Source organism: Coloeus monedula (genome assembly GCF_965178545.1).
Source record: "Coloeus monedula genome assembly, chromosome: 24".
NCBI lineage: Eukaryota > Metazoa > Chordata > Aves > Passeriformes > Corvidae > Coloeus > Coloeus monedula.
In genome coordinates, this window is record NC_138804.1 from 467,339 (window position 1) to 493,815 (window position 26,477).

Consider the following 26,477-nt stretch of genomic DNA (forward strand, 5'->3'; position numbering starts at 1 on the left):
AGTGACATCCTGCTGCAGGAATTCTGAACATATTTTTCCACATCTCCCCACACGCTCAGAGGAGGGAAGAGCTCGATAATCAGGGAAATCCACGCTGGTATTAATTACATGCCATTACCGGGGCTTATTTGCTAATCCCCATTCTAATCACCCTTCCGGTTATAGCTCAACCATCACCTCAGGACACCGCATGTAATGAATAAAATATATATCAAAGTTTATTCCAGAGCACGGGCAGCACGGCGCGGGCAGCGCAGCCAGGGTTACACAACAGACCTGCTGTCACACCAGCGGAGGCGCGGCACATTCAGACGTCAGTGAAATCCCCCCCCACCCCAGCCCAAACCCGGTGTTTCGGGTTTTTTAAATTAAAATAAATAAACAAACAAATAAATAAATAAATAACGGGGGGACTTATGGTTTTCCAGGGGGATTCATGCAGCTTCTGGGGAAAGCCACTGCGGAAGCTTGGCACGGCAAAGCGAGAGCTGGTGGCTCAGGTGAGGGACGGTCACCCCGGGGACGGCGGCGGTGTCCGGAGAAGGAGCGGGGTCACGGGGGCTTCGCCAGCTGAACCTCTGCAGTTCCCGGCAGGGACGGGCTGATTCCATCAGGTCCGAGCCATCCGTCCTGAGGCCGGCTCAGTGGGACAGCGGTGGGGACAGCGATGGGGACAGCGGTGCCAGGGCCCTGCACAGGCTTTCAGTCCGGAGAGAGATCCTTCATCCCGGAGAGGGATCCTTCATCCCGAGCCCGTCTCCGCCTCCTCGTGCCTTCCTGCCAGCCCGCAGCGAACGGCTCTGCCACCAGGTGACATTGGGTGTCCCCAAGGACGCTTGCGGGAAGCGCCGGGAGCGCTCGAGTGTCCCTGCTCGGTGACCAGAGCAGTCCCGAAACTCCGGCTCGGCGGCAGGTGAGCAGTGCCGGCGGATCACGAGTCCCGGCCCCTTCCCGCTGTGTCCCCGCGCAGGCCGGAGCCCCAGTCGCTGGCCAGGGACGGTGGAGGTGCGGTGGCCCGCTCGATTCCCCGCTGAGGATTGCTGGGGGCACGTCAGCGCTGCCCCGTGAGCCACAGTCCCGCCAGTGCCCCGCTGGCCCAAGGGCCGGGTCCCCTCCTGGGGGCCGTGCGGCTCAGACGGGGAAGGGGCCCTGCCCCAGAGCGGCTGCCCTGAACCTGCTGCCTTCAGGAGGGAGGCGACCCCAGACCGGGCTGGGGGTGCTGGCAGCGGATTCCTCTATAAGCGCCCCCAAATCTGGCAAGATCCTCCAGGGATCCCAGACTCTGAAGGGTCTCCCAACCCCATGGAGGTTCCCAGAACCTGCTGGGTCCCTCAGCCTCATTGTGTCCCCCCCAGTCTGCCAGTTCAGTGCACACCCTGGACCCTGACCCTGCAGGGTCCTTCAAGCACCACAACCCTCAGGGATGCTCCCCCCACCAAATTCCTCAGGGCACCCCAAGGTCCCCAGACCCTGCTGGGTCCCCTGGAGTGCCCTAATACCACAGGGTCCCCTATGGAACCCCAAATACCCCAGAGTCTCCCCCCATCAGACCCTTCAGGCCACTGCTGGGGTCCCCAGACCCTGCTGGGTACCCCCACCCCACAGAGTCCCTGAGACCCTGCAGGATCTCCCTGGCACCCTCAAGGATGCTTAAGCCCTTGCAACCCACTGGGTCCCATCCCACTGGACCCCTCAGACCACCCCCAAGGTCCCCAGACCCCGCCAAGTGCCCCAGACATCCCTCACCCTGCAGGATCCCGCTGGGACCCCTAAATCCCATCGGATTCCCCAGACCCTGCTGGGTCCCCTCACCCCATAGGGTCCCCTGGACCCTTCACATTCTGCAGAATTCAACTGTAACCCTCAAACCCACCGGTTCCCAACCCACCAGACTCCTCTAAAGGACCCCAGACCCCGTTGGGTTACCCCACACCAGGTGGTCCCCCAGATCCTGCAGGGTCTCCCAGGCCCCTCACACTCACCAAGGTGCCCCCCACCCCAGGACTCCCAAACCCACCAGGTCCCATCCCATCAGACTCCCCAGGACTCCCTGAACAACCCCAGGCTCTACTGGATCCCCCCACAGCACGGGGTCCCACAGCTCCATCAGTGAGCCCAACAAGGTGTCCCTCCACTTTCAGAGCCCCCAAATCCCCCGGGTCCCCCCGATCAAACCCCGTCAATTACCCCAGACCCCCCCCCAACTCCCCAAACCTCCCGTGGCCCCACCGTTTAGACTTCCCAAGACCCCTTGAAGGACTGGATCTCCCCCCACCACGGGGTCCCCCAGATCCTGCAGGGTCCCCCAGACCCACCAAGGTGTCCCCCACTTCCAGAACCCCCCGGCTCCCCACCCATCAAACCCCCTCGAGCTCCTCGGCAGCCCCAGCCCCTTTCCCCCGCCGCTCTCCCTAGGCGGAGCTGCGGGCGGCGGAGGGCAGGCGGCGCACGGGGGTGCCCGCGGCGGCCCCGCGGGTGCGCGCAGGGGCCCAGGGGACGCAGCTGCGGAGGGCGCGGGCGGCCGCGAGGAGCGCGCCGGGCCGGGGGCGCGGGCGGCGGCGCAGCCCCTTCTGCAGCCGCTGGCTCTGCGCTGCCAGGGCCAGCTGCGCCTGGGCCACGCCGGCCCCGAGCCGGCCCAGGGTCTCCGCGCGGGCGGCCAGGCGCAGCTCGGCGTGCAGGAGAGCGCAGTGCACCTGCCGCACCCGCCCCTCCAGCTCGGCCGCCGCTCGCCGCCGCCCCTCCGCCGCCACGAGCCTCCGCCGCGCCGCCGCCAGCTCCAGCGCGCCCGGGCCGCCGCTCTTGCTGTCGCTGCCGCCGGCGCCGCCGCGGGACGGGCGCTGCGCGTCGCCGCCGGTGGGGCTCGGAGGTGCCGGTGCCGCCGATGCTGCAGCCATGGGAGCGGGAGCGGCGGCGGAGGGATGCGGCGGGGATATATAGCCCGGGGGCGGTGCTGGCGGCGGCGGCTCGGCCCCGACGGGGGCGGCTCCGGCACGGGCTCCGCACCGGCACGGGGGAAGGGTGTGGGGGACACGCGACCCCGGACCGGGACGGCACGGCCCGGAGCTCGGTATGGGCCGGCATTGCACCGGCCCCGGGCTCGGTGCGGCACCGCTACGGGCTCGATCCTGCACCGGGCTCGGTACGGCACCGGGGCCGGCATTGATGGGACTCGGCATGGGGCTCGGCACGGGACAGCCCTAGGGGGCTGCTCGGGCTCGGTATGGCCCGGTATGGCACCGTCACGGGTCCGCCTCGGTACCAGCACCGGGCTCGGTACAGCTCGGTGCGGCACCGCCCGTTAGTGGTGCTGGAAAACTGCCCTCCCTTGGAGGGATCGGTGGGAAATGCGGGGCTCGGGACGGGTGGGATCGCTGGGAAACGCTGGGAAGGTCACTGAGGGGTCACTGGGAAAGGCTGCACTGGGAGGGGCTGTGGCCGGGCACAGGGGCGTCCTTGGTCGCGTGGCTGTCACAGCAACGTCGCTGCCAACGTCACTGTCATTTACACGGTGCTAATAACGCTGGGAGGGGGCTGGCAGGGGAGGGGGCTGCAGCGGGAGATGCCGCTGCCACCTTGCTCCCCCCAGAGACTGTTTTTTGGGGTTCCTCCTGTCGGAATGTGATTCTCAGCAGCTGCGTCGTCGTGTAGGTGCGTGGGTCTCACATCGGAGCAGGAGAGAGGATAAAAGAAATGACAGAAACCAGGTGCCAAGGTTTCATCCCACCCCCAGACTGGAATAAAAGCCTAAGCCAAAAACAAAACTCCAGCCTAAATCTGTTTCAGGCAGAGCCACATCCAGGCCTTCAGTGGATGTCGCCCACGGGGCTGGTGACATTTTTGCTTTCCTTACCTTAGGAGGGAAAAAAACCCCTATCTCTTGTGCTTTGCATCACAGTCCTGCTCCTGCCAGGCTGCCACACGTCTGCCAGGCACCGGAGCAGCGTCAGCGGCTGCTGCGTCACTGCTCCGGCCCCCGCTGCCGGCTCGTCCCGTCCCCCGGCTGCCACCGCATCCCCCCCGCCCGGGGTCGGGAACACGGCTGCAGCCTTCGCTGAAGCTCCTTGGGCTGCTTTCCAGGCTGTGGGGAAGCTGAAGTCCAGGTTGAGCGATCTTCGTCTCTCTGATACAAACCCTGCTCTAAAATGGGGTGTGGAAGTTGAGGGGAGCTGCTCTGTCGTGGGGTTAAAGCTCTTTTCATGCTTCCTCTGCGCCCCAGCCCCAAAAAACTGTGGGGACGGGCAGGCATTAAGCAGAGCATCCTCCTCCCTCATTTTTTGCTCTGATTAGGTGGAACCTGGACCGCCAAGGGTACCCCCAAAAGGGGAAAGGGCCGGGGTGTGTCCTGCCCTGGGCTTCCCCCGTTGCCCCAAATGAAACCCGGGAATCGCAGAGGTTGGAGGGACCTCGGGAGGCGCCTGCTCCGTCTTTACCTGCTCAGAAAATAATTGCTTTTTGATCACCCCCCCATGTCTGCGCTGCTTGACGCCTTCCCAGCTCCAGTCCCTGCTCCAGGGTGAGAAAAGGACATGGAAAGGGCGAGCAGCTGTGCCTGGACATGAGTTTCAGAAATAAGAAGGTGAGCTGGGGACACTGGGCACTGAGGCTGAGGGTGAACCCCCCAGAGCAGCCGTGTCCCCGGGCTGTCCCAGCACATCCCAGCAGTGAGCAGACAGCAGCTGGGAAATGCAAATAGTAGAAAAAGACAAGAAATGCCCCTGCCCTGAGGTAAGTCGCAGCCTGAGTCCCCAAAACCCTCCGGCACTGCAGGATTTCTGCTCGGGCTGACGAGCTATTAATGATTTAGCAGAGGAGGCTTCAATTAGCAGTGCTCAGAATAAACCTCGGTGCTGCAAAAGCCCGGTGAGAGCTTTGTTCTCCCTTTGTTCTCCCTTCCCTGGCAGTGCCCCTCTGCCAAGGCACCAATCACCGGGATGGGACATCCTGCGGCCAGCCCAGCCCCCGGTATTCCCCCGGGATGCGGGCGTTAGGGATGCAGGAGGACATAGCCGAGGGATGTGCAGTGGCCTCATCTCCAGCCTCTGTAAAGCCCCGCCCTGGGATGTGCTCTAGAAAAGCGAAGCCTTATTACAGGCAGCAAATAATTAATGTCGGTGCCATCTCTCCCAGCCTCTCCCCAAGTTTTTCCCCGAGTGTCCCAGTTACCAGGGCAGGAGGGACTCAGGTGCTGCTCTTTCATCCTGGCAGTTTTTGGGAAGGAATCCTGCATCAGGATTTCAGGTTTAAGCCCCAGGGCTCCTGGGCTGACCCAGCTCCCCATGCTGCACCCAGAGATGCCAGCAGCAGTGTGGGACACGGTGCCAGCTCAGCTGGGAGGTGATGGGGCATGGGAAGAATTCAGGAGCTGAGCAGTGCTGGGTTCAGAGCGGCACACTGTGCTGCTCAGCTCGTCCTGGGAGTGCCAGGCTCCACGGGACAGTGCCAGGAGAGGTTTTGTGGCCGGGATCTGTGCTCAAGGCACGCGGCAGAGGAGACGACCATTTCCAAGCAGTGCTGTGAGTTATCCACAAACTGGGGAAACGGCAGCAGCTGGACTTCGGTGCCAGAGGCCTGGATAAATAAAAGCGATCTTTGTGCCCTTTGGAGAAGGAATGTGCTTCTTGGCACTGGCACCATCCTTTAAGTTGACTTCTCTCTCCTCTTTCCTCTCGGAAAGCGGCCGCAGACTCAGCGCACAGCCGCCATTCACCAGGCTCCTTCCCTGCCGCTGCCTTCCCAACGGGTTTCTTCCCTTTCCACCAAACCTCCGGGGAAGGATCCGGCCCGCCAAGAGTGAATCACCAGCTCTTTGGGATAGGGACACTTCGGGACCGGGACCCTGGGGGAGGGAGACCCTTGGGATGGAAACATTCAGGGTGGGCACAGGGATCCTCGGGGGAGGCGATCCTCACCGACAGGGATCTTGGGACCAGGATCCCGGGAACGAGGGCTGGTTGGGGACACAGCCCCTTGGGGAAAGGCGCGGCCGCTCTGCCCGGGCGGGGGTCCCCGGGGGTCCCCGGCTTCGTGCCCGGCGCTGCGGACGGAGCCGCTTCGCCCGCCGCCCTCTGCTGTCCCTCGGCGCGGCCCGTCCGGGTCACGTGGCGCACCTGGCCCAGGTGAGGCGGGGCCGGACGCGCTCCCGGCTCGCAGGTAACGAGAGCCCGGCCCGGCCCGGCCCCGACCCCGGCCCCGGCCCCGACCCCCGACCGGACCCCCGGCCCCGGCCCCGGCCCCGGCATCAGCCCTGGGCCCGGCTCCCGCCCCGCCGCCCGGCGCTTCCCCGCCTGGGCCGGCCCGGCCCGGGGGCAGCCGCAGGCCCCGACCGGCAGGGAGGGAGGGACGGAGGGAGGGCACGGCCGTCACCCCCGCACCGGCATCTCCCCGGGCTGCCCCGCTCCATCCCCCGCCACGGCGCCTTCTCCCTCCCCGTGCGCCCCGGGGTCCCCCGGGACAGAGACCCCCGGGACAGGGACCCCCGTGTGCCCCCGCTGCCCCCGCCACCGGCTGGGCTCGCTGTGCCCCGCACTGTCCCTTCCCGCTGCTTCGGGACCGTCCCCGCCCTGGCCCTGGGGAAGGCTGGTGGCGGCCGGAGTTTCCCGGGGGGGGGTTGTGACAGTCGGAGCTTTCCCGGGGACTTCGGGTCTCCCTGGTCCCTGCGAGGGTCGGCTCTGATTTCCAGGGCTGGAAAACGAAGTGGGGAGCACGGTGGGAGCCTGTGCTGGACAGGCCGGGCTGGGATGGGATGGGTCTGTTCCCTGCTGTTAGCTTCTCCTCTCCCCAAAAATCCCCTCTCTGGAGGACATGGTGGGCCCAAGGTAGGCAGAGGGGGCTCTGTTCGGTGCCCAGGTGGGTCTCCCCTTTTCCTTCCCTTTCCTTTGGGAGGAAAAAGTGTCAAACTTTGTTTACCTGCCCCGTGGTGGAGCCCTGGTTGTCAGCTGGAACGGGGTGGGTGTTTTGGGCCAGGGGCACGGGGGACATTTGGCGAGAGGCAGTTCCTTGGCCAGGTTGTTTCTATCCCCAATAGCTGAGAGAGGGAAGATGCTGGATCCACTTTTACTCTGGGTCAGGATCCCCATCCCTGCTCGGTGCCAGCAGAGCAGTCAGGGACAGGAGCTGAACAGGTGACTTCCAGCTCCTGGCAAGGCTCCTTAGGACACCTCACAGCTGTGGGTGCTTCCACAGAGTCCAGAGAAGCTGTGTCAGTGTGTAAATCCTTCAGGAGACGTTCCCTAGCTGCCAACAACACGGCAGCGTGGTTACAGGCAAACGGACGGGACTGTTCGGGAGATTCACAACTTAACTGAGCTTTTTTAAAACTTTCCAAGGAAATCCCGCCCTCTGAACCATGAAGACCTTAGACCCTGGCTAACTCTGAGTCCTGCAAACCCTTTGTGGATCCTTCCTGGCTCCTGTGGAGCAGATGCTGAGGCTCTCCAGAGGGATCTTCTCCAGTCACTCACGGCGCCCGTGTGAGAGCAGAGGAAGCTCCCAACCATCGTGTGAGTAACACTTGGATGTGGATTTTGGTCCGAGCATTTATTTATGGCTGAGGGTTTCGGTCCAGTCCGTTCCTGTGCTGGGGAAGCTGCTGGACTGAGGAGCTGTGTCCTGTCCATGCTCCTGAGGAATTTTCCCATGTGGTCCAGAGGTCCCAGAAGCGTGAGCTGTGATGGGAATGGGTGAGCCCAGAGGTGTCTCTGACACCTGTGCCTGCAGTCTTCTCCTTAGAGCTGGGATAATGCTCCTCTCTCTGTCCAAGATGCTCTGAAATTCAGGATATTGTCAGGAGTGTTGCTGTGCAATGCAGATGTTGGGTCTCTCAGTGAGGCCTTGGGATGAAGAGAAACATCCCAGTAAAAGCAGTTCCCAGTTCAGCTCAAATGTTTTCTTTTCATTTCATGTTTTTTCAGTCTGTTTTTAAATTTTGAACTGCTTTACAAAAATGATGAAGTTGAGGGGAAAAAACCCCAACTTGTTCTGAAGTGAAAGCAATCAAAACTCTGCAGTGATGCTGAGGGGAGCTCTGCCTGCTCAGCACTGAAATTGGAGCATCTGGGGCCTTTTATTTTGCATATTGCCCAGGAATGTGCAAAGGGAGTTCCTGGGATGAATTTTTATAAGGTAATAGAGCCAAAACATTCCTGGAAAGCAGTGGTGTGCTGTAACTGCCTGGCTTTCAGTCTGGGCCTGTTTCTGTGTGGGGAAAATGTGACTGTTGGTTTGAAAAACAGGGAAAAAGAGGCAATGCTCTAACAAGGTCAGACAGATTTATTTATTCATGCTTGAGGTGCCCTATAGAAAGTCTACAGTAAAGCAACAAGGACAGTCCTAAAACACTTAAGCTATGGCTGGGCTCTCACTGCTTATTAATTACCCTAATTAGTATTTAAAAGGATTTCTTGGAGGTGAAAGCAGTGTTAGCCAGGGAGCCTGGAAACCATGGAGAGTTCTGGGACCCTCCACAGGCTGGGATAAAGGCAGAGCAGTGGAAGTGGAGAGTGACAGCCCTGACCTGACTCGCACCGCCCCGTGCTGAGCTTTAATAATAAAAAGATTAAAAATAGGGAGAATTAAGGTTCCAAAGTGTGATTGTTGGCTCTGTGGGGATGGAACGGGACAGGGCACACTGTAACAGCAGTTCACTCCTGCGTGCAGGCCTGGAGGAGCCGTGTTGGCACAGCTGAGCAGGGTCTGCTGCGGGATTCCTGGAGCAGGGTTTGTAAAGGTTTTGTTCCCATGAGGGGTGATTTGAGACCGACTTGTTGACAAGATCTTTTCCTTAATCCAGATGAAGACATTGGGTTTTCATAGGGAAGTCTTTGACATCCCCTGACCTTAGCATGACTGGCAAAAATCATTAGTATTGGTAATGCTGTCATTGCTAAATCCTCTAAATTGAAATAGCAGCAACTAATGTGGAGTTGGAATTGGCAGCTTGCATAATGATGGATTGCTTGTCATCTCCTCCTGGGCACGATGTGTTTTGAAATGGATAAGCGCTGTCAGGACCCAGCCTAATCCTAAGGAATGCAAGACAAAGGGAAGTTGTTTAAAAAAAGATACTTTCCCTTTGGAGCCTGTCAGTGGCTCCACCTCCGGCTGTGCTGTTCCTTTATTGCTCTGGAGCTGACTCCTCTTCCAGCTGCGTGGAGGAAACTCTTCTGAAGGTTACAGGGATTTTGATGTCTGAAAATAGTCCTTTTAAGGCATCTCTCTTCTGATTTCTGCATCTGCCCAAAGGCAGCAGCAAAGCCTGGGCAGTGGGAGAACCCCGGAGTGCGGGCTGGATCCCCTCTCTGTGCCCCGAGTGAAAACAGCATGAGTCCTGATTGGAAATATTCCCGTAAATCATTGAAATGTTGAATTTGGGAATCTCTGGCTGTCAGATCGCTCTGTGCTGATTGACAGCTCGCTGAGGTGGGACTGGTGCTGAGTCGATTGCTCTGATTTGAGCCCTCTGTGTCCTGCAGGTGCCCGAGTGCCGAGCCATGCTGGGCCGGAGGAGCCGACTGCCCCCCGAGCTGAGCAGCCCCCGGCAGCGGGAGCAGCCCTGCCAGGAGGCCGTGCCCCTGCGGGCTCGGGCGGCCAGGGACACGGATGTCAGCCTGGAGGTGTTCAGCGGCTCCACGCCCGAGATCAAAGCGAGCCGCAGCAGAGCCCAGCAGATGCGGGACAGGAAGGGGCGCAAGGCCGAGCTCAAGGACTCCAACGGCCGAGAGGCAGAGACCATCACCTTCATCTCTGGGACAGCAGAGGCTCCCCCGAACCAGAGCTTTTGCTGCTCCTCCCTGTCTCAGGCCTGGAACACATACAAGGCCGTTTTCTGTTGCATAGTGACGTGTGGGAGCTGCTTCCAGGACTGCAGTGTCTGCATTCCCTATCCAGGGCCTGCTGAGACTTCCACGGATGATGGGAAGAACGGAGACTACAACGGGCGGCTGCCAAACAGCCCCACCAACACCTCTCCTGCTGAGAAGAACGGGAACCAGATCAAAAAGTCCAGCATGGGGAGCAGTTTCAGTTACCCAGATGTGAAGCTGAAGGGCATCCCTGTCTATCCAAACAGGAACCCCAACCACCACCTGGAATCAGATTCGTGCTGCAAGGAGCTGCTGGAGAAGCCCTTCAGGAACAGCATAGAAAAGCCACCACTCCCCAGCAGCCACCGGAGCTCGGAGGAGTATTATTCCTTCCACGAGTCCGACGTGGACATCAGTGAGCTGAACGGCTCCATGTCCAGCAGGCAGATCGACGTCCTGATCTTCAAGAAGCTCACGGAGCTGTTCAGTGTCCACCAGATCGACGAGCTGGCCAAGTGCACCTCGGACACCGTCTTCCTGGAGAAGACCAACAAGATCTCGGACCTCATCAACAGCATAACTCAGGACTACAACCTGGATGAGCAGGATGCCGAGTGCAGGCTGGTCCGAGGCATCATCCGCATCAGCACCCGGAAAAGCAGGGTCCGGCCCCACATTTCCATCCCGGCCAGCCAGAGCCACGAGGAGAAGTCCAGCCGGGGCAACGCGCCGGACAGCGGGAATGAGACGATGCTGGAGTCCATGGTCATCAGCCAGGACGGTACGTGGGGGTCCCTGGGTGTCCCTGCTGTGCTGCAGGAGGGCTGTGTTATCAAAGCCACGGAGATGTGGCACTGGAGCAGGGCTGGAAGCTGCTCTGTCCCCGGGATGGGCTTGTTCTCCTGGGCTGTGTGAGTGGAGGTCCTTATGGAGAGCTCTGCTTCTCACCCTCCCTGTGCTGTGGCTTTCTTGAGCCTGTCTTCCCTGCCAGTGAGGTTTGTGCTGAGCAATAGATGGGTTTGTGCTGCTGCTGCTGCTGATTCTGCCTGTGCTCATCTAAGGGAGGCAGAAAAATCGTGAGTCAAACTGAACTGGTAGGACCAGACGAGCTGCTTGTGCCAGAGGATGTCCAGTTACTCAGCTGGCTCTCTCCCATGTGCTGCCTCACTAATGCCACCCTTAGACTGCAGTGACAGTGTGTCCTCAGAGCCCAGACCTCCTCCACGCAGTGAATGTCCCTGCAAAGAGGAGGGAAGGGCTGTTCCACAGCACAAGTGCCTCCTGCTACTTCCTCCTTGTGGGAGCAGCCTCAAGTGTCTGAGCTCCAGGGCAGGTTGTAATCGAGCTTCCTGTAGAAAAACCTTGAAAAGCTGAGCGTGGGGGGCAAGGAGATATCCAGAAGTACCAGAGGAAACCATGTGGGTGTTGTGCTTCCCAGATTAGCAGAGAGGCTGCTCCTGGGATTTAAGGACACACAGCTCAGATTACCGGGACAATGGTGGAAGCAACGGGAAGAATCAGACTCTGCCTCTCCTGTTCCCTGAGGGTGCTCCCTGATGGGGATCCTTAATGCTGAGTCATCCTTTACATCATCCTTTACATCATCCTTTTTACATCATCCTTGACTGTCTCAGGCCCTCTTGGTTTTCATTCCAGAGCTGGCCGTGCAGATATCGGAGGAGACGCCGGCGGATGTGATGGCCAGGAACATGAGGCGGCACAGCAGCGCAGGTAACGCCTGCCCGGGGCTGGGGCTGCAGGGGGTGCCCTGAACCTCCCCTGTTTCATGTTCTCACCCTCCACACAGGCTGAGCTGACCCTGCTCCTCGGGTTCCCCTCAGCTCCTGGGCTTCGGGAGTGATGGACACTCCCTGGGTTGATTGCACAGGACCCGGCCTGAGAGCTCTCAGTCTCTCTGCGCCTTGACAAAGTTTGGGGCTGTATTTGGGGTGTGACGGGGATCAAAAGGAACTGTGCAAAAGGGAAGCAGGCAAGAGTGACGGGCTGTCCCCGAGCTCTGATCCTCCCAAAGAGCAGCCCAGGGCTAAAAGACAAGTTTCCTCCTGCATAACAGCTCTGTCCTGGGAGATGGCTGCAATGCAGGCAGGGCTGTTCCCTGCCATGGCTTTGTGTGGCTTTCTCCTCCCTCATGGTACACAAAGCCTTTTGTGCAGCTCCTTGCCCACGGCCAGGCTGCTGTGCTCCACCTGGGCTAACGGCTCCATCTCTTCTCTTTCCTCCCCAAGGCTGTCCAACCAGCAGAGATTCCTCTTTCCAAGACACAGAGACTGACTCGTCTGGGGCACCTCTGCTGCAGGTGTATTGCTAAAGGACCCGAGCAGCAGGGAGGCATTCCAGGGCTTTGCTGCACCCACAGTCCTCCTCTTTCCATATGGAGTGGGCTGTGCCACGTTTGGTTTTTTTTTCCCAATCTACCCTGATCCTTATTGAGGCCAGATTCCTTCTGCTGTCTGAATTTCACTGGATATTTTTGGTTTTTTTGGACAATCAAGGAAGCAAACTGCAGAGCTAATGAACTTGGGAGGAGGAATGTGTGCCCAGGGAGGAGAAGATGGACAAGGAAGTAGCAGATAACTTGTGCCTGTGATTTCTGTAAATCACATTTAGCTCCAGCAGCCTCAGTGGCTCAGCCCTTTCCCTGCTTTGAGGATCTGTTGTACAGTTCTTGCTTCCTGGCATTGCCTGAGTGAACTTTGATAGGGAATAACTACAGGGTGTCTCTGTGCTGGTGCTGATGTTGAGCTGCAGGCTGAGATCCTGCTCTCTAGGGACCCAAATCTCTCTGTAGGGACCCAAATCTATTTAAAGTGCCTGTGTTGGTCCCACAAACCCAAAGTCTTCTGCCCATGCTGTTTTGAGTAGCCAGATCTGCCTTTCCCTGCTTACCCTTGGTGTCATCTCCTGCTGCCTCATGAGGAGAAGGTTCAGGTTTATGGAGTTCATTTAATTTTAGGCCTTTTGGCTCATCTCCTGAGCCAGTGCCAGTGCTGGGGTGGGATGGCTGCTCAGCTGCCCCCTCCATGAGCAGACCCTGGGGATCAGTTCTGCCAGCCTGAAGTGAACCCTGGGGGTGAGGCATTCCCAGGAGCACACACTGGGACTTGCCTGCCAGCAGTTCTTCCTCACTCCTCTGCCAAGCCCTCCACATTTCTCCTGGGAGAGCCTGGAACTGGGACTGTGGCAGGTGAGGGGAGTACTTGATTCATCCCTAACTTCTTGAGGTTCAGAACTGGGCTGCTTGCCTGTTCTGCTAGAAAATCCCCTAAAAGTGGTTTGCTTTGAAAGGAAAGGCTCCTGCGAGTGTCTCCAGAGGGTTTGTGAGGCACTGCTGGTCCTTTCCTTTCCCTGTGGGCACTCAGCACCTTGTCCTTCCCTTTGCTTCTCTCCAGCAGGCAGTGGAGACCAGGAGATGGGGCACTGCTGTCCTGAGGGCACAGTGCCAGGTGACCTTGAGGGCTGCAGCAGGAGGAAGGTGAATCTGTGGTGTTGCCACTTGGTTGTTTATCACAAAGTAAACACGTCAAGCCGTGGGACTTGTTTGGAGATTTGGGTGCCCTTGGACATGAGTAGGAAATGCTTCACTGATTTTACCAGCCATAGGATAAACACACCCACTGGATTTTGGGGAGAGGGGAACCCAGACAGGCCCCGGGCTTTGGTGTGGACCATGGTTTTGTGCCTTAGTTGAACTGAAATGTGCCTTAGGTGAACTGAAATGTGCCTGTATTTTATAGCCTGTGATTGCTCTTCAAAGGTTTGGGCAGGGAGGAAGGATTTAATTCCTCTCATGAGCTCTCAGGCTTCTTTAAAAGGCCAAAGCCCTTTGAAATGGACAGTTTTGGTCCCTGTTAGAGCCTGTTTTTGTAAACCACTGGCTCTTTTCAGAGCATGCTTCTGGAAATCAGGGGCATTACTGCAACCACACCTGGAGACACTCACAGAGAGAGATATTTCGAAGATAAAGGGAAGAGACTGAGCCTGGGATTTGGCTTCCCCTCCCTGCTTTGTGTTTAAAGCTGTTGCTTTATGAGAAATCGAGTTTATACAAGGAAACGACTTGAAGCAAGGCCAGGCTGGGACTCCCAGGGGAGCTGTGTGAGGTCACCTCCTTCCAAATGCTCCCCATCCTGAGGGACCCGCTTGGCTTCTGCTTCTCACGGGGTTTGTACATTGTTGTTTGGACAAGTGTCCTCCAAGCTGTGCACTGAGGTGTCACACGGGTCACGCTGACACAGCTCTGTGGGCTGTGCTCTGGAGACGAGGGGTGAGCTGGGCTTACAACGAGCTGCAGTCACTGGTACAGAGCAAATGCACATTTTTAGTGTCTGGGTATGGAGAGTGAGCGTGTGAGGATTAAACTAGCAAAAAAAAAAACCCCAGGCCCCCCAAAAACTCACTAAGAGGAAGACTGTCGACTCGATGGTCCCTGAAGCTGGTTCACCTGTGATGTCTTATGGGATTCTTTTGCACTCATTGGCCTTAAATGTTCTGGTTTGGTCTTTTTTATAAAGTAAAAGTTGTGCTCTTTACCTGTGCTGTGACTTTTACATTCCTGTTTTCATCACCTTGGGGATCCTGGGTTGGGGGTTGCACAGGGGGTGGCTGATTCCCGCTTTCCCAGGTGGACAAAGATATTTTCATCCATTTGGTAGCTCCAGGGGGATCCTGAATGCCGGGCTGGTGTCCGGATGCAAATGAAGGAGCCTCTGGGGAAGTGCTTGTTGACATGCAGGGAAACCTGGACCTTCCCTGAGCGGTGATGCTGGAACTGAGCTCTGGAAAACCTGAGTCGGGGGGGAGATTTCTGTGTTGTCCCTGTGATGTCACCAGCTCATGGTAGGAAATGTGGGATTTGCTCCAGAGTGGCCCCGATGACGGGGCAGGATCGGCTCAGGGACAGAGGTTGGTCTGACCCTGTGACTTGAAGGACCAGTTCTGCACTTTCCAATTTCAGTGCAAATCCCAGGATAACCTGCTGGGCTCCATTCCTGGCCACTGACCTTCCCTCGCCCTCCTGGGGCAGGGGCTGTGGGGGGGTTTCCCTCTGGTGCACAGGACCAGGGTGTGTTTTCTGGGAGGATTTCAGAGCCATGAACAGGTAAATGCTGCCTTCTCTCGGCTGGGAAGGGTCTCTGTTTTTGTGTCTGGAGCCCTCAGAACAGCCCTGTTGTGTTCAGCAGCTTCCCTTTGGAGTTTGCTGCATGAGCCAGGGGTTTCCTTGCTCACATCCACACACGGAATGAATCCACGGGGTTTTTGTCTGCAGGATGTTGTTTGCTGTGGATGAAGCCGTCTTGGCTCTTGCTGGAGTGGTTTTTGCTCTGAGCATTAGTGCTGAGTGTTCTGCTGAGTGATCTGACTCGGTTGCCCAAGTGGAGATCTCACAAACAGGAGAGCCTTTACCTGGCCACACACCTGTGGACGTGTTTTCTCACATAGGTGCTTCCTTCTGGGAGCCTGACTCAGCACCTGGCTTTTCCTGAGTACACTGTTTGGTTTTATTGGGCTTGGTTTTGCCAGGAGAGTCTCCAGAGACTCCCACTTTTATGGGTCTTTGCCATGCTCTGTGACCTCAGAGGGATCCCTGTCCTGCCCAGCCCGAGCCATCCCACAGCCCCCTGGGATCGAGTTAAGGAAGCTCGGGAACTCTGCAGGGAATGGCTGCAGGAGTGTTTAAGAAGTTCCACATCCACACCCTGAGCTGCTGAATTATTTATTTCAGCGTGGCTTAGGCATTAGGATCAGATGGATGGACCCTGATTCCTCACAGCCTGGCCCTTGCAGTAACAGAGTAGCTGAGGCTCCTCCTAAAACTAGGCAGTAACATCCAATACTCCCTGTTTCCCTCCGTGGGGTTTTGCTGTTCCATTGCTCTTCCCAAAGCAGTCCTGCAGTCTGGGACATTTCCCGAATGCTCTGAGCTGCAATACTCATTAATAAAAGCTAAGCCAGGAGCTGCTGTTAAAGAAAAAACAAACAAACGGCTGGGGAAAAGTTTACCCTATGGAAAGCTGTCTGCAGAGCCTGTTGTGCCTGCAAGGTCTTGCTTTCGCAGGAGGTGGGCAGGGGCCCTGGGCAGGTGAGGCGCTCCGGGCTCTGCCCTCCGGCTGGTGGCAGCAGCGGAGCGGCTTCTCCAGGTGTCTGACACAGGTAGGGAAGACAAAAGGACCTTCGCGACCCGTCACTGTCCAGCGCCGCCCTTCCCGGTCTGCGGGGGCTCTGCCATCACCACGAGGATGCGTTCGCACGGTTTGGATCCCAGCGCTCCTGGTGGTGCTCAGCGCTTCCCTGCCGCGGGCACCGGGACACGGCCACGCTCCGTGGTCCCCAGGGACTCAGAGTGAGGGGGGGCTTTGCCTTCCTCCAAGCCTCGAGCAGCTGCTCGGAGCCCGCAGGGTTTATCCCAGGGGAAGCTGCCTTAGGAGGCAAAAGGGTGCTCCCGATTCACCTTGGCCTGGGGACGGTGGTGGCAGGGGGTGTTTGCGGAGGACAAGGCCGTCGGTGAAACACCTTCTGTTCCGCTGGCCGAGGGGGCAAAGTCCAGGGGCAGCTCTGGGATCAGCCACGGTTCACAAACACGGCCCCGGCCATTCACCTCCTCCACAGGGTTGAAACAGCAGGGCCCATTCTCCCAGCGCTGTTTGCCTTTTCCTTGATCTCCCTGAAAGGCCGAGGGACACTCCTTCCTCCCAAAATCTCTCCCCCAGCTTCCCTGGGGGTTCCTGACACTGCCTTTCCTCTGTCCTCTCTCAGCTGCCACCAGAACCAGCAAATCTGGGATTTCCCAGTTATTACCCCAAACGCTGCCGTGGCCCACACCAGCCTGACCCTGCAGTGGCCGAGGACAGAAGAGCCCCGGGATTCTGGGAACACTTGAGGGAGCTCTGCACTTCCAAAGGGCAGGGACTGCTGCTCCCACCATGCTCCCAGATCCAGGAGCTGCCAGGCCAGGCTCAGGGTTCTAGTGCAGGACACAGGGCTGAGGAGGAAATGGGGAAAGAACAAACCCACAGGTTGGGCTTGGGGTGGTGCCGTGGACTCTGCTGGTTTATGGCTGCCCTGGTGCCTGCCCGTGCTTGTCCCTGAGGAGGGGCTGGCAGAGGGATGCGGATCCTGCTGCAGGTGCAGGGCCTGGCCCTGCTCCTCCCACACCAGCACCTGCAGGGAGCAGCAGCAGCACTGACAAGAGCTGAGAACGGGGTGAAGCTTGTCACACCCCAGAGCAGCTCAGCCCTCCCAGCTCCCCTGTCCCACAAACCAGGGTTCAGTGCAGACAGGCAGGCAGCTCATTCTGGGGCTAAAACCTTCAAATCCAGCATAGTCTGGCTTTTTTTATGAATATAGGAGATTCTGCTCTTTTACCAGGGCCAAAGCACAGACAGGCAGGTGTGTGTAGGGTAATTTGTAAGACAAACAAGCAGGAAGATCTGGGCCAGAGCACTCCAGAGGCAGCTGCCCCAGTCTGGGTCCTTGCTCACCCTCAACGTCACTGCTCTGCTGGGTGGGGGCTGCTTTTTAACCCCAAGAGCCTGTAAAACTGGGAGGCTTCAAGCAAACAGTGCTCTGCTGCTCAAAAACCCCACCACGCCAGGTGCTGTGCCAGGCCGGACTTTGCCCAAACAGGATTTTCAGCCGTTTGTGCCCATCCCTCGGGGAGGAGGTGGAAATGTTTGGGGGAGGCAGAGGGAAGAGCCACGGCAGCAGGGATCTGGGATAGAGCCCAGCATTTCCTGACACCCTCCCTGTTAGCTCGGCATGAAGGAGCCCCGGGGCAAGGGTGGCTTCCTGGCAGGGTCATGGTCATGTGCTGCTCCATGGAGCAGAGCCTGGAGCAACCACCCCTGGGCAGAGCTGAGGGTTTGAGCTGGGAATGGGGGTCAGCAGCGCTCCTGAGCAAGACACAGCTCCCACTGCCACTTCCTGAGGGAGGGAGATCAGTCCAGAGCTGGAGAGGTATTCCCAGGCAGCTGCAGAGAGCACAAGCACAGGAGCCCCCTTGGCACCTCCTCCTTCTCCTCTCAGCCTGGATCCCAGATCCCTTCTGCCAGAGAAACCACACGCTCTGCCCGAGACATTCCACTTGTGTTCCTTTATGTTGCACTGCAGTTTTAACAGAGATAAGAACATGCAGAGTGATGCCACTCGTCAGCGGGAGCTCGCACAGAACGCGGCGATGCCCGTGGTCGCCAGCAGGGAGACAGGCTCTTGGGAAAGAGGCAGGAGACACTCCCAGCAACAACAGCATCCCCAAAGCCCCCCCACAGCCACAGACTCTCCAGCCTTTCCTTGCTCTAGGACAGCAGGTTGACCTCTCCAGCTGTGCTGGGAGCCCTGGAGTGCTCCAGCTGTCCCACTTCTGGCACAGGAGCGGCAGCAAGGAGAAGCAGGGTCTGTCTCTACTGCAACAGCTGTGCTTTTAAACTGCTGTTTTCCCTTCCCAAGAAGGCAGAAAAAGATTTATTTTACAAAATAAACTGACCCTTGTTTTTGCAGGAGAGCAGGAGGGAGTAGAACTCAGGAGTATCTGTGCCAGTGGCAGAGTGGATGAGCAGCTGCGCACAGCCCAGGGAAGCGAAGCAATACCTTAAGGATTTATCCCAAAACCTCTCAGGTCTGGCTCTCTCAGCCCTAAAAACACCCTTTTTTGCTCTAACCCCTCCTTCTCTCCTCACTGGCCCTTGGGAATTGTGGCAAATGGCTCTGTCTGGAGCTGCTGTGGCTGCTCTGGCCCTGCCTTCTGCTGCACGGGACGCTGAGGGTGGCTCCGTGCAGGTGCCTCCGCAGCAAGCTCGGGTGGGGGGATGCTGGAAGTTTTACTTGCCCAAGGTGAGGAATATCCAACCATACATATCCTGCCCCATTCAACGGGCTGACTGAAAGAGGGGGGGGAGAAGGGGAGAGCTCAGTTGAATTTAGCCTTTGAAAAGTCCATTTCTGGATGCTGTTCCATGAACCTGCAAGGAAAACAAAGAGAGTTTGGGTGAGTCAGCAGGAGCCAGCTCTGTTTGGGGAGGGAAGGATTTCTGCTTCCTGCACCATGGAGTTTTGCTGCAACCCCACAGCCTCCACAGCAGGGAGGGTTCTGCTGAGCTCCTTGGGACACATTCCTTGGACTACAAGCACCTTGTCCTCGGGTCAGTGGGAGCAGCACTGCTGCCAGCCTACCAGGTCAGCAAGTCCAGACACACGGGAGTTGTTAATTACCAAACACACCCCCTTAACTGTTACCTCTGGGCTGGGCACGTAGCAGCCATGACACTGATTGTGGGGCAGAGGGGAGATGGTGAAGGCAGATTAGGATTGAAGCTCCAGCCTGTCAACTGGAGCTTTACTGGGAATATGGGGAATATCCCAGTGCTCTGACAGTAAAATCTCAGGGAAGACACGACCAGAGGAATCTGGTTTCAAACCAGGTGCAACAGAGGGAATCACAGAATGGTTTGTGTTGGAAAAGACCTTAAAGGTCATCTTGTTCCAACTCCCTGCCATGGGCAAGGACACCTTCCAGGGACTATTTGGAATCAGGTTGCCACATCAGGAAGTCCTGAGGGCAATGCCCTGTGCCCAGGAGTGCCCAGTGCACACAGAGGCTCCTCTGCTCTGCTCCCAAGGGACACCACACATCACAGCCCTGTGCAGGACTCACACACAGAGTAAAGTAAGGGCAGCATGGTCTCCTCTGTGTTCCCATCTCAGGGTTTTCCCTGAAATGCCCTCACAGCATTTCCACTTCCAGGGGCATCTGTGCTGTGAGGATCATGTCCTTGTCTGGCAGCCAGGAGAGCTCCTGGCAGAGATCAGCACCCACATGGGTGTCACTGAGTCTCCTTTGCCCTGGACAAAGTCTAAACTTCCTCTCCATCCTCTGCCAGCCAAACTTCCAGAGCACCAAACAAGTGACCCTGCCAGGGAGGTGTCCTGCATGTGGCTTCCTGGGGGCAGAGGGAACTTCCCACCCCACTGATCACCAGGCACTAGGGAAGCCTGGGCTCTGCTCTGGTCAAAGCCACTCAGCTTCACGGAGAAGCTCTGGCACTACAGATAAAGCCAAGGGAAGCACAGAGTCAGGTCAGCCACAGCAATCCTGCACCCAGAGATAAGGTGTGGGGCTGCGCTTCCTGAAGAAGCTGCATGACCCAGAATTACCTCCACACCTTCCCAAACGGCCTTGGAAGCTCCAGGAGTCATTTCCCTGCCACAGGGCATTTATGCCAAACAGGGCAATAAAGCCATAAAAGCGGCTTTGGGACAGCTGTCTGGGGGCAAGTGGAGGGAGGGGTGATTAGCTGGGCTACTGAGGGAGATTAGACACCAATTAAGACCATGTTAAAGTTCAGCAGAGATGGCACCTCCAGTTCTAAACTGCCTTCTGGACTTGAAATCAGCAGATTAAGACAATTCCAGAGCTAGGCCATCCCCAGATTTTCCCATTAGGCTTTCTAGCCCCTCAGGCTTTTACAGACACTGGTGCTTGGCCAACAATACAGTGACTGTGCAGATGTGAGCATGGGTAGGACTGAAGGCCAAGCTGCTCTCTGTTCACTGATTTGTGCCAGAGAGGAAGAGGAGAAGGGGCTTGGGAAGGCAAAACCATGCAAAGGAACGAGCTGTACCCACTTTTTCAAAATATCCTGCTTCTTCTGTTCATCAGAGGTGGGCAAGCCCATGGATTTCTGTCGTTGGTCATACATCATCTTCTCCACCATGCTGCGAGTTTCGCTGTCCAGGTCTGACAGCTGAAAGCAAGATCCAAATTGGAACAACTCTGGGCTCAAGTGAGGTAATTTCTGAGCAGGCTCCATCCCGTAAAACAGGAGAAATCTTACCTTTGAGTTCTCTGGATTAATTTTCTTGGTGTTGATTTCTGGGTCTGTGGAAACCAGTTTGTTCCACCACTCCATCTTGTTGATCTAGAGGATGAAGAAGCAAAACCAGTTTATTTTTCTTGGACTTGTTCTAGGGTTTCTAAGTCTCAGTCACAGGAAAAAAAGGATGGAATCAAACTTTATTTGGCAGTTTTCCAAACGTCAGTAAAATCTGAACATAGATAAAGAGTATTTTTGTTTCAAACGACTTTAGGCAGCCTAAATTTTCACAGCTGGGAGATCTGAGAGAATGTCAGATGTCCTGTTTGGCATGACATAAATGGGATTACAACAAACCACCTGGAGAGGCCCAGAGGGGACACAAGAAGGGACACAAGAAGGTCTGTCCCTGGATTTTCGTGTCACTAACAGATGTCAAAACACACTAAGGGACAACTTCAAAATGACTGATTTCCTTCCAGCCTTTCCTGAACTGCTGAGAAATCCATTGGATATCCTGGAATAGCACAAAATTAGGCTGAAGATGGGGGAACTTAAATACCCCACTACCAGTGGCACCACTGCCACTGTACCCAGGACAACCACGGCGGTTCTGTTTCAGCTGAGAGCCCAGAAGAGGCAGCCAAGCCTGAATCCTGCCCAGCCCATCCTGCTTTACCTTCTCCAGGTGCACGGTGACTGTTTTACCATCCTCAATGAGCCAGGAGCTCTCCTCCACCTTGACCTCATTGAAGAGCTCCCCATCAATGACAGGAGCATGGCCCTTGAGGCCAACCTTGAGGCGGCGCCTCTGGATGTCGACCACCACGTCCTTGCCCTTCAGCCTGAAGCTCACCTTGAAGGGGATGGCCAGCTGCAGCAAAAAGAAGCAGATTTGAGGAGCTGGGCAGGGAAATCCTTCCTTACCCTCCCATGCTGCTGCTCCAAGTGTTCCAAGCCTTTGTGCCTTGGTTTCACCGGAGTCAGACAGAGCAGGGGCTATTTTCCTTGAGATTCTGAGGGAGTGGGAGGTGAAAGGAAGGGACCATAAAAAGGGAAGCAGATTTTAATGCCTGGTTAAACCAAGACCAAAATCTGGCAAACTACAGCTCCTGGTAATTTTACTGAGTTATGAAGCTCTCCCCCAGCTACTGAAACACTGCTGTTTCCAGCAAACTTCCAGAGGCAACTGAGACACAGGGAATTGGCTTCATCTCTTACCAGCACCCGCTCTTATTGCCTCAGATTCCTCAGATCCTGGTCATAAAGCACTACTTACATCCAATTCTGAAAGAGTCTGTGTCCATCTATAATTTGGAAGGTCAGCTCCATTGCCAGAGTTGGGTTTAAGTTTTCCTTTATCCTTCTCATCTTCCTCTTCATCATCTGTTCCCTAAGCAATTCAAGTGTAAAGAAAGAAGCTTTTCCAGTTTCCACTGTAACAACAGTTCTTGGGTTTTATAAGTATTGCAGGTCAGTTGTTTGTATTTTATATCCACTTAAATTTAGCCCAAAAATGAATAGCTGCTTCTGTTAAAACATGACTACAAGAAAAAAAACCAAAAAGCCCTCTGCACTGGCACATTTAGGAATTAAGTGTGTATTTTTTAAGCGAAATTTTCTAATTTGTATTTTTAAAGTGTGTATTTTGGACGGGGCTTGGAGCAACCTGGTGTACTGGGAGGTGTCATGGCAGGGGGTGGAACGGGATGAGCTTTAAGGTCCCTTCCAACCCAAACCATGCCATGATTCTAAAATATCCCCAGACAAGTTTTACCTGTTTGTTGGAATCTGAAGATTCACCTTCCTCCTCCGAGGGTTTCACCGGGACACCGTTACCCTGCCCTTGTGCCTCTTTCTTCTGTTTGAAAAGAGAAGGACGAGAAGGACCACGCTCAGCCAAGAGCTGGCACTTCGTGTCACTTCCTGAGCTGGCACTAGATGGCCTCAGCCTTTCAGCTCCAGCTGAAGAGCACCACTCACTGCATCCCACACTTCGAAAACAGGCAACTCTCAGCCCTTAGAAAAGGCACAGGAAAGAGGTACTGCCAAGGGGAAGATTCCACTTGGACAAAGAACGAGCCTGGGCCGTCCTAACCCCTCACAGCCACGGGGAGGACAAAGGTGCACCTGCAGATCCCTGACACGGCTCTCACCTGGTTGATCTCGAGCTGCAGCCTTTCTGCCTCCTCATCTGTGAGCTCCTTGATCCGTGGCTCGTTGGCCTCCTGCCTCTCCTTGGCCTCCTGCCTCTCCTTGGCCAGCCGGGCAGCGCGCTCGGCCTTCTCGCGCCGCTCGGCCTCCTGGCGCGCCTTCTTCTCCTTGCGCTCCTTCTGCGCCAGCTTGTTGTGGTGGCTGAAGGCCTCTGTGATCAGCTGAGGGACAGGGACACAGGGGGTTAAAAAAATACCATCCATTTCAAGCCTGAACCAAGCCAACCTGGTCTCCTGAGGAGCATGAGAACACCTGTTAGGTTACACAGATGTTGTGACTTTCCCCTTCATCTTCACTCGGTTTTTTTTGACTGAAAATCCAGAGATTTTTTTCAATTCAAAAAAACAGAGGAGGAAGTGAAAAGAGAGGAGAAAGAGAAAATTCAAAATATTTAAATGTAGCCCTTCCTAGTTACACAGGGAGTGTGTTTCCAGGAGGTAACACTGAAATAAAAATTCTCCACTCATTTTGTCCTTTGTGCAATTCCAGCAGGATGAGCTGATGCCCGACCCAGCCATCTGAAGCTACTCCATATATCCAGGACAGCTGGACACACCAGATCCAACTTTTTTACCTACTTCTGACCTTTCCCACGCCTGGGCTTTTCTCCAGATGGAGCGTCAGTGCCATGATTTAGAGGAGAAAAGCTTGAAACACCCCTGCATTTTTACACTGAGGGGTGAGTTCCTCCACAAATCTTTTGTTTCAGCCTCACTTCCAATTCTCCAAAGGTTGTTGTGACTCTGGGAGGCAAAATCCCAAGGTCTCTGATGCCAAGGGCCGCATGCTCAGCGGGAAAGCTGAGTACACAGGCAGGGAGCCAGAGAATTGCCCCAGGGTCGATAAGGCCGGGGTGCTGTGCAGAGCAGCACGTAGGTGAGCTGAGGTCTGCCCCAGAAAATAACAGAGACAGATCCTCAGAAAGGAATTAGAGGGGAAAAATGTATTTATATATATCACCTTTCTCTTACAGGCACAGGTTTGCCAAGGACAGTAGCCAGGCACTCTGAACTGCCACGCAGGTGGGATCACACAGCCTCCAGGAACAGGGGGACATTTGCTCTCTACTCTAAGAAAAATGACAGTAGGGTTCACCTTTCTTATTTCAGAGAATCACAGAATGTTTGGGGTTGAAGGGACCTTAAAGTCCCTCCAGTTCCAGTGAGGGCTCCCTGCAGGACCAGGGATGCTCCATCCAGGCTCCCCAGCCTGAGCTGAGGGGCAGCTGCATGTGCAGAGCCGAGGACTTTGTGCCTTCTCTGAGCTGAGCAAACAAGGTAACCCGGGCTTATCACCTGCTGTGGCACCGTTAAGTCAGTGTGTCTGGCAGGTTTGCTTTCCAAACAAGCCTTTGGCCAGAGCCTGGCAAAAACCCTGCACTGTGCCACCATCCCAGCAGGGAACTGTGTGCTCCTCAACTCGGACTGGGGCACCTCTGGGTTTCCTTCTCTCAGGAGCTGCTGGTGCCCACGTGTGCCCAACTGCTGGGAGCTGCTCAAGCAGGGGACTCTTGGCACGGCACAGACACGGGTGGGATGGAAGGAAGAAGAGTTAAAGGCCTGAGGATTTGTTTTTTACCTTCTCTGCTACTCCGTCCTCTCCCCCGGTGAAGAAATCTGTCTTCCTCCTCAGGAAGCTGAAGAAGGTGTTCACGAGCTGGGACAGGGAACAGGGAGAGGGTGGAGAGAAAAGGAGCAATGAGGCCAGGTCACCACAAGTCACCTCGTGTCTCTGGAGCAGCCTTTATCCTTTGTCCTCCCTATCTGTGGCTGTGGCCCTGGAATCAGCCCTGTGACCACTGCCTGAGGAAAACACTCCATTGTGGAGATCCAGCCCCTGGATTCCCAGTTTGCAGAAGAGGCATTTGAGTGTTTGCATGAAGAAAGGCAGCAGTTTATTCTCAGGTCCTGCTCCCATACCCCGAGCTGTTATCTGGGGCAGGAATGGATTTACACATGCATACATACCTGTATCTTAAATATGTATGTGTGTGTGTATATATATATACATACCATATTTTGCTGCTTGGCACACCTAAAAGCATGCCAACTCCTTATTTTTGCAGCTGTCAGGGATCACCAATGAATGAACCACCACCTTCAAACCCCCTCTGGAAACCTCCAACTTCTCCTTGACCTTGGCTGATCTTTATTTCCCAGGAATTCTGTCCCGTGGGTGTTTCAGTCAGAATTCTTGCTACAACACGAGGGGCCGTTACAGGACCATTTTTTAAAAAATTATTTGTGAGGGGGATGTGGGTGGGATGCTCCCACACGCTCCAGCCCTGCTGCAGGTCAGCGCCTGGAGGTGGAGCCGCCAGCCAGGGGCATCAGGGCGGGCACACCCCTGAGCACGAGGGGATCCCCGACCACGGGCAGCTCTCACGGGGCCGGTGCTTGCGCTGGGAGGGTGAGCGGGGGAGATCGATCCTGCCCTGTGGTGCTTTGCCCCGCTGTGACCCATCACGGGCACTGCCCGCGCACCCGGAACCCCCCGGGAAGGCCCGGGGGAGCTCAGGGAAGCCCGGAGGCGCCGGGGCCAGGGGGCGAGGCCACGCTGAGGGTGCCGCGGCGCCTCATGAACACCCTGCTCATTAACGAGCGGGGCAGGCGCTGCCGGGGGCCGTTATCGCCGCTCCGGCAGCAGCGCACGTGCGTCCCGTGCTCCACGTGCCGGGGCGGGGCCCGAGGAGGCCGGGCCGCTCCCCGCCCGCTCCTCTCCGTCCTGCCCCGCCCTCCCCGCTCCCGATCCCGGCGGCGCTACCTCGCGCACGCCGCCCTGGTGCTGCTGGGCCATGGCGAGCAGCATCCCGTCGAACCGGTCCTCCTGCTCCGCCGCCTCCTCCGCGCTCAGCCCCATCCCGCCGCCGCTCCCGCACCGGGCCGCCACCGGAACCGGAACCGGCCTCCACGGAAGCGCGAGCCCCTCCCCACCCACCAATCCCAGCGCGCCCCCGCGCCGCTCTCTTCGCCGATTGGTCACACGCGCTGTCAATCCTCCAGGAAGAGGCGGGGCGCGAGGCGCGGCGGGGTTGTTATGGCGACGGGCGGTGCGGGCCGCGATTCCCGGGAGGGGAAAGGGGCAAAGGGGAAAGGGGACCCCGGGCGTGGCCCCACCCTCCTGCCGGGGAGCTGGCAGCGAGAAGGGCCCCCTGAGCCTCCTTTTCTCCAGGCTGAGTCCCCCCTGCTCCCTCAGCCGCTCCTGGTACTCCAGACCCTTCCCCAGCTCCGTTCCCTGCCCTGGACACGCTCAGTGTCTGTCTTGGGAGTGAGGGGCCCAAAACTGACCCCAGAGTTTGAGTTGCCTCAGTAGTGTCAGCACAGGGGAACAATCGTTGCCCACTTTGGCTCATGTTCAGCTGCTGTTGACCAGCACCTCCGGGTCCCTTTCTGATGGGAAAATATGAGAACTTTGACCTTTTTTTTCCTTACTTTTCTCTCATTCTGAAAATGGGAGCATTTTCCCTTCCCCGGCCCTACATTTCCTCTGAGAGAGATGACCCCTGGCCCCATCACAGCCTGCCAGTTCACCAGGTTCCTCTTCCTCCACCACAACAAGAGCCTCCTGAGCAAGGCCGGGCAAACAGCCGCTGATAACACAACTTCCAGGTTGCTCTTCCCAAGGCCGGAACGCCGGG

At 56.9% G+C, this 26,477-nt stretch overlaps 2 protein-coding genes across 2 annotated transcripts; one reads left to right on the plus strand and one right to left on the minus strand.

The window, feature by feature from the left end:
• Positions 1-9,488: 9,488 nt before the first annotated feature.
• KDF1 (keratinocyte differentiation factor 1) lies at positions 9,489-12,129 on the plus strand (the record flags this gene model as incomplete). Its single annotated transcript, XM_082296819.1, has 3 exons — positions 9,489-10,581; positions 11,457-11,531; positions 12,047-12,129. 3 exons carry the CDS (start codon positions 9,489-9,491, stop codon positions 12,127-12,129), a joined length of 1,251 nt encoding a protein of 416 aa, XP_082152945.1.
• Positions 12,130-17,906: 5,777 nt separating this feature from the next.
• On the minus strand, positions 17,907-25,735 carry NUDC (nuclear distribution C, dynein complex regulator). The gene is made up of 9 exons (XM_082296482.1): positions 25,604-25,735; positions 24,419-24,496; positions 22,783-23,001; positions 22,404-22,487; positions 21,906-22,019; positions 21,306-21,500; positions 20,648-20,731; positions 20,439-20,557; positions 17,907-18,775 (listed from the first exon to the last, which is right to left on the minus strand). Exons 1-9 carry the CDS (start codon positions 25,697-25,699, stop codon positions 18,724-18,726), a joined length of 1,041 nt encoding a protein of 346 aa, XP_082152608.1. The 5' UTR covers positions 25,700-25,735; the 3' UTR covers positions 17,907-18,723.
• Positions 25,736-26,477: the final 742 nt, after the last annotated feature.

Bases quoted from the DNA above. Each gene is read 5' to 3' on its own strand.
- NUDC (XM_082296482.1), bottom strand. From the start codon at position 25,699: ATGGGGCTGAGCGCGGAGGAGGCGGCGGAGCAGGAGGACCGGTTCGAC. The intron at 22,488-22,782 runs GTGAGAGCCGTG...CTTTTCAAACAG, and splicing joins TGCAGCTCGAGATCAACCAG to AAGAAAGAGGCACAAGGGCA. The intron at 18,776-20,438 runs GTGGGTACAGCT...TTTTCCTTGCAG, and splicing joins AAGCAGGATATTTTGAAAAA to GTTCATGGAACAGCATCCAG.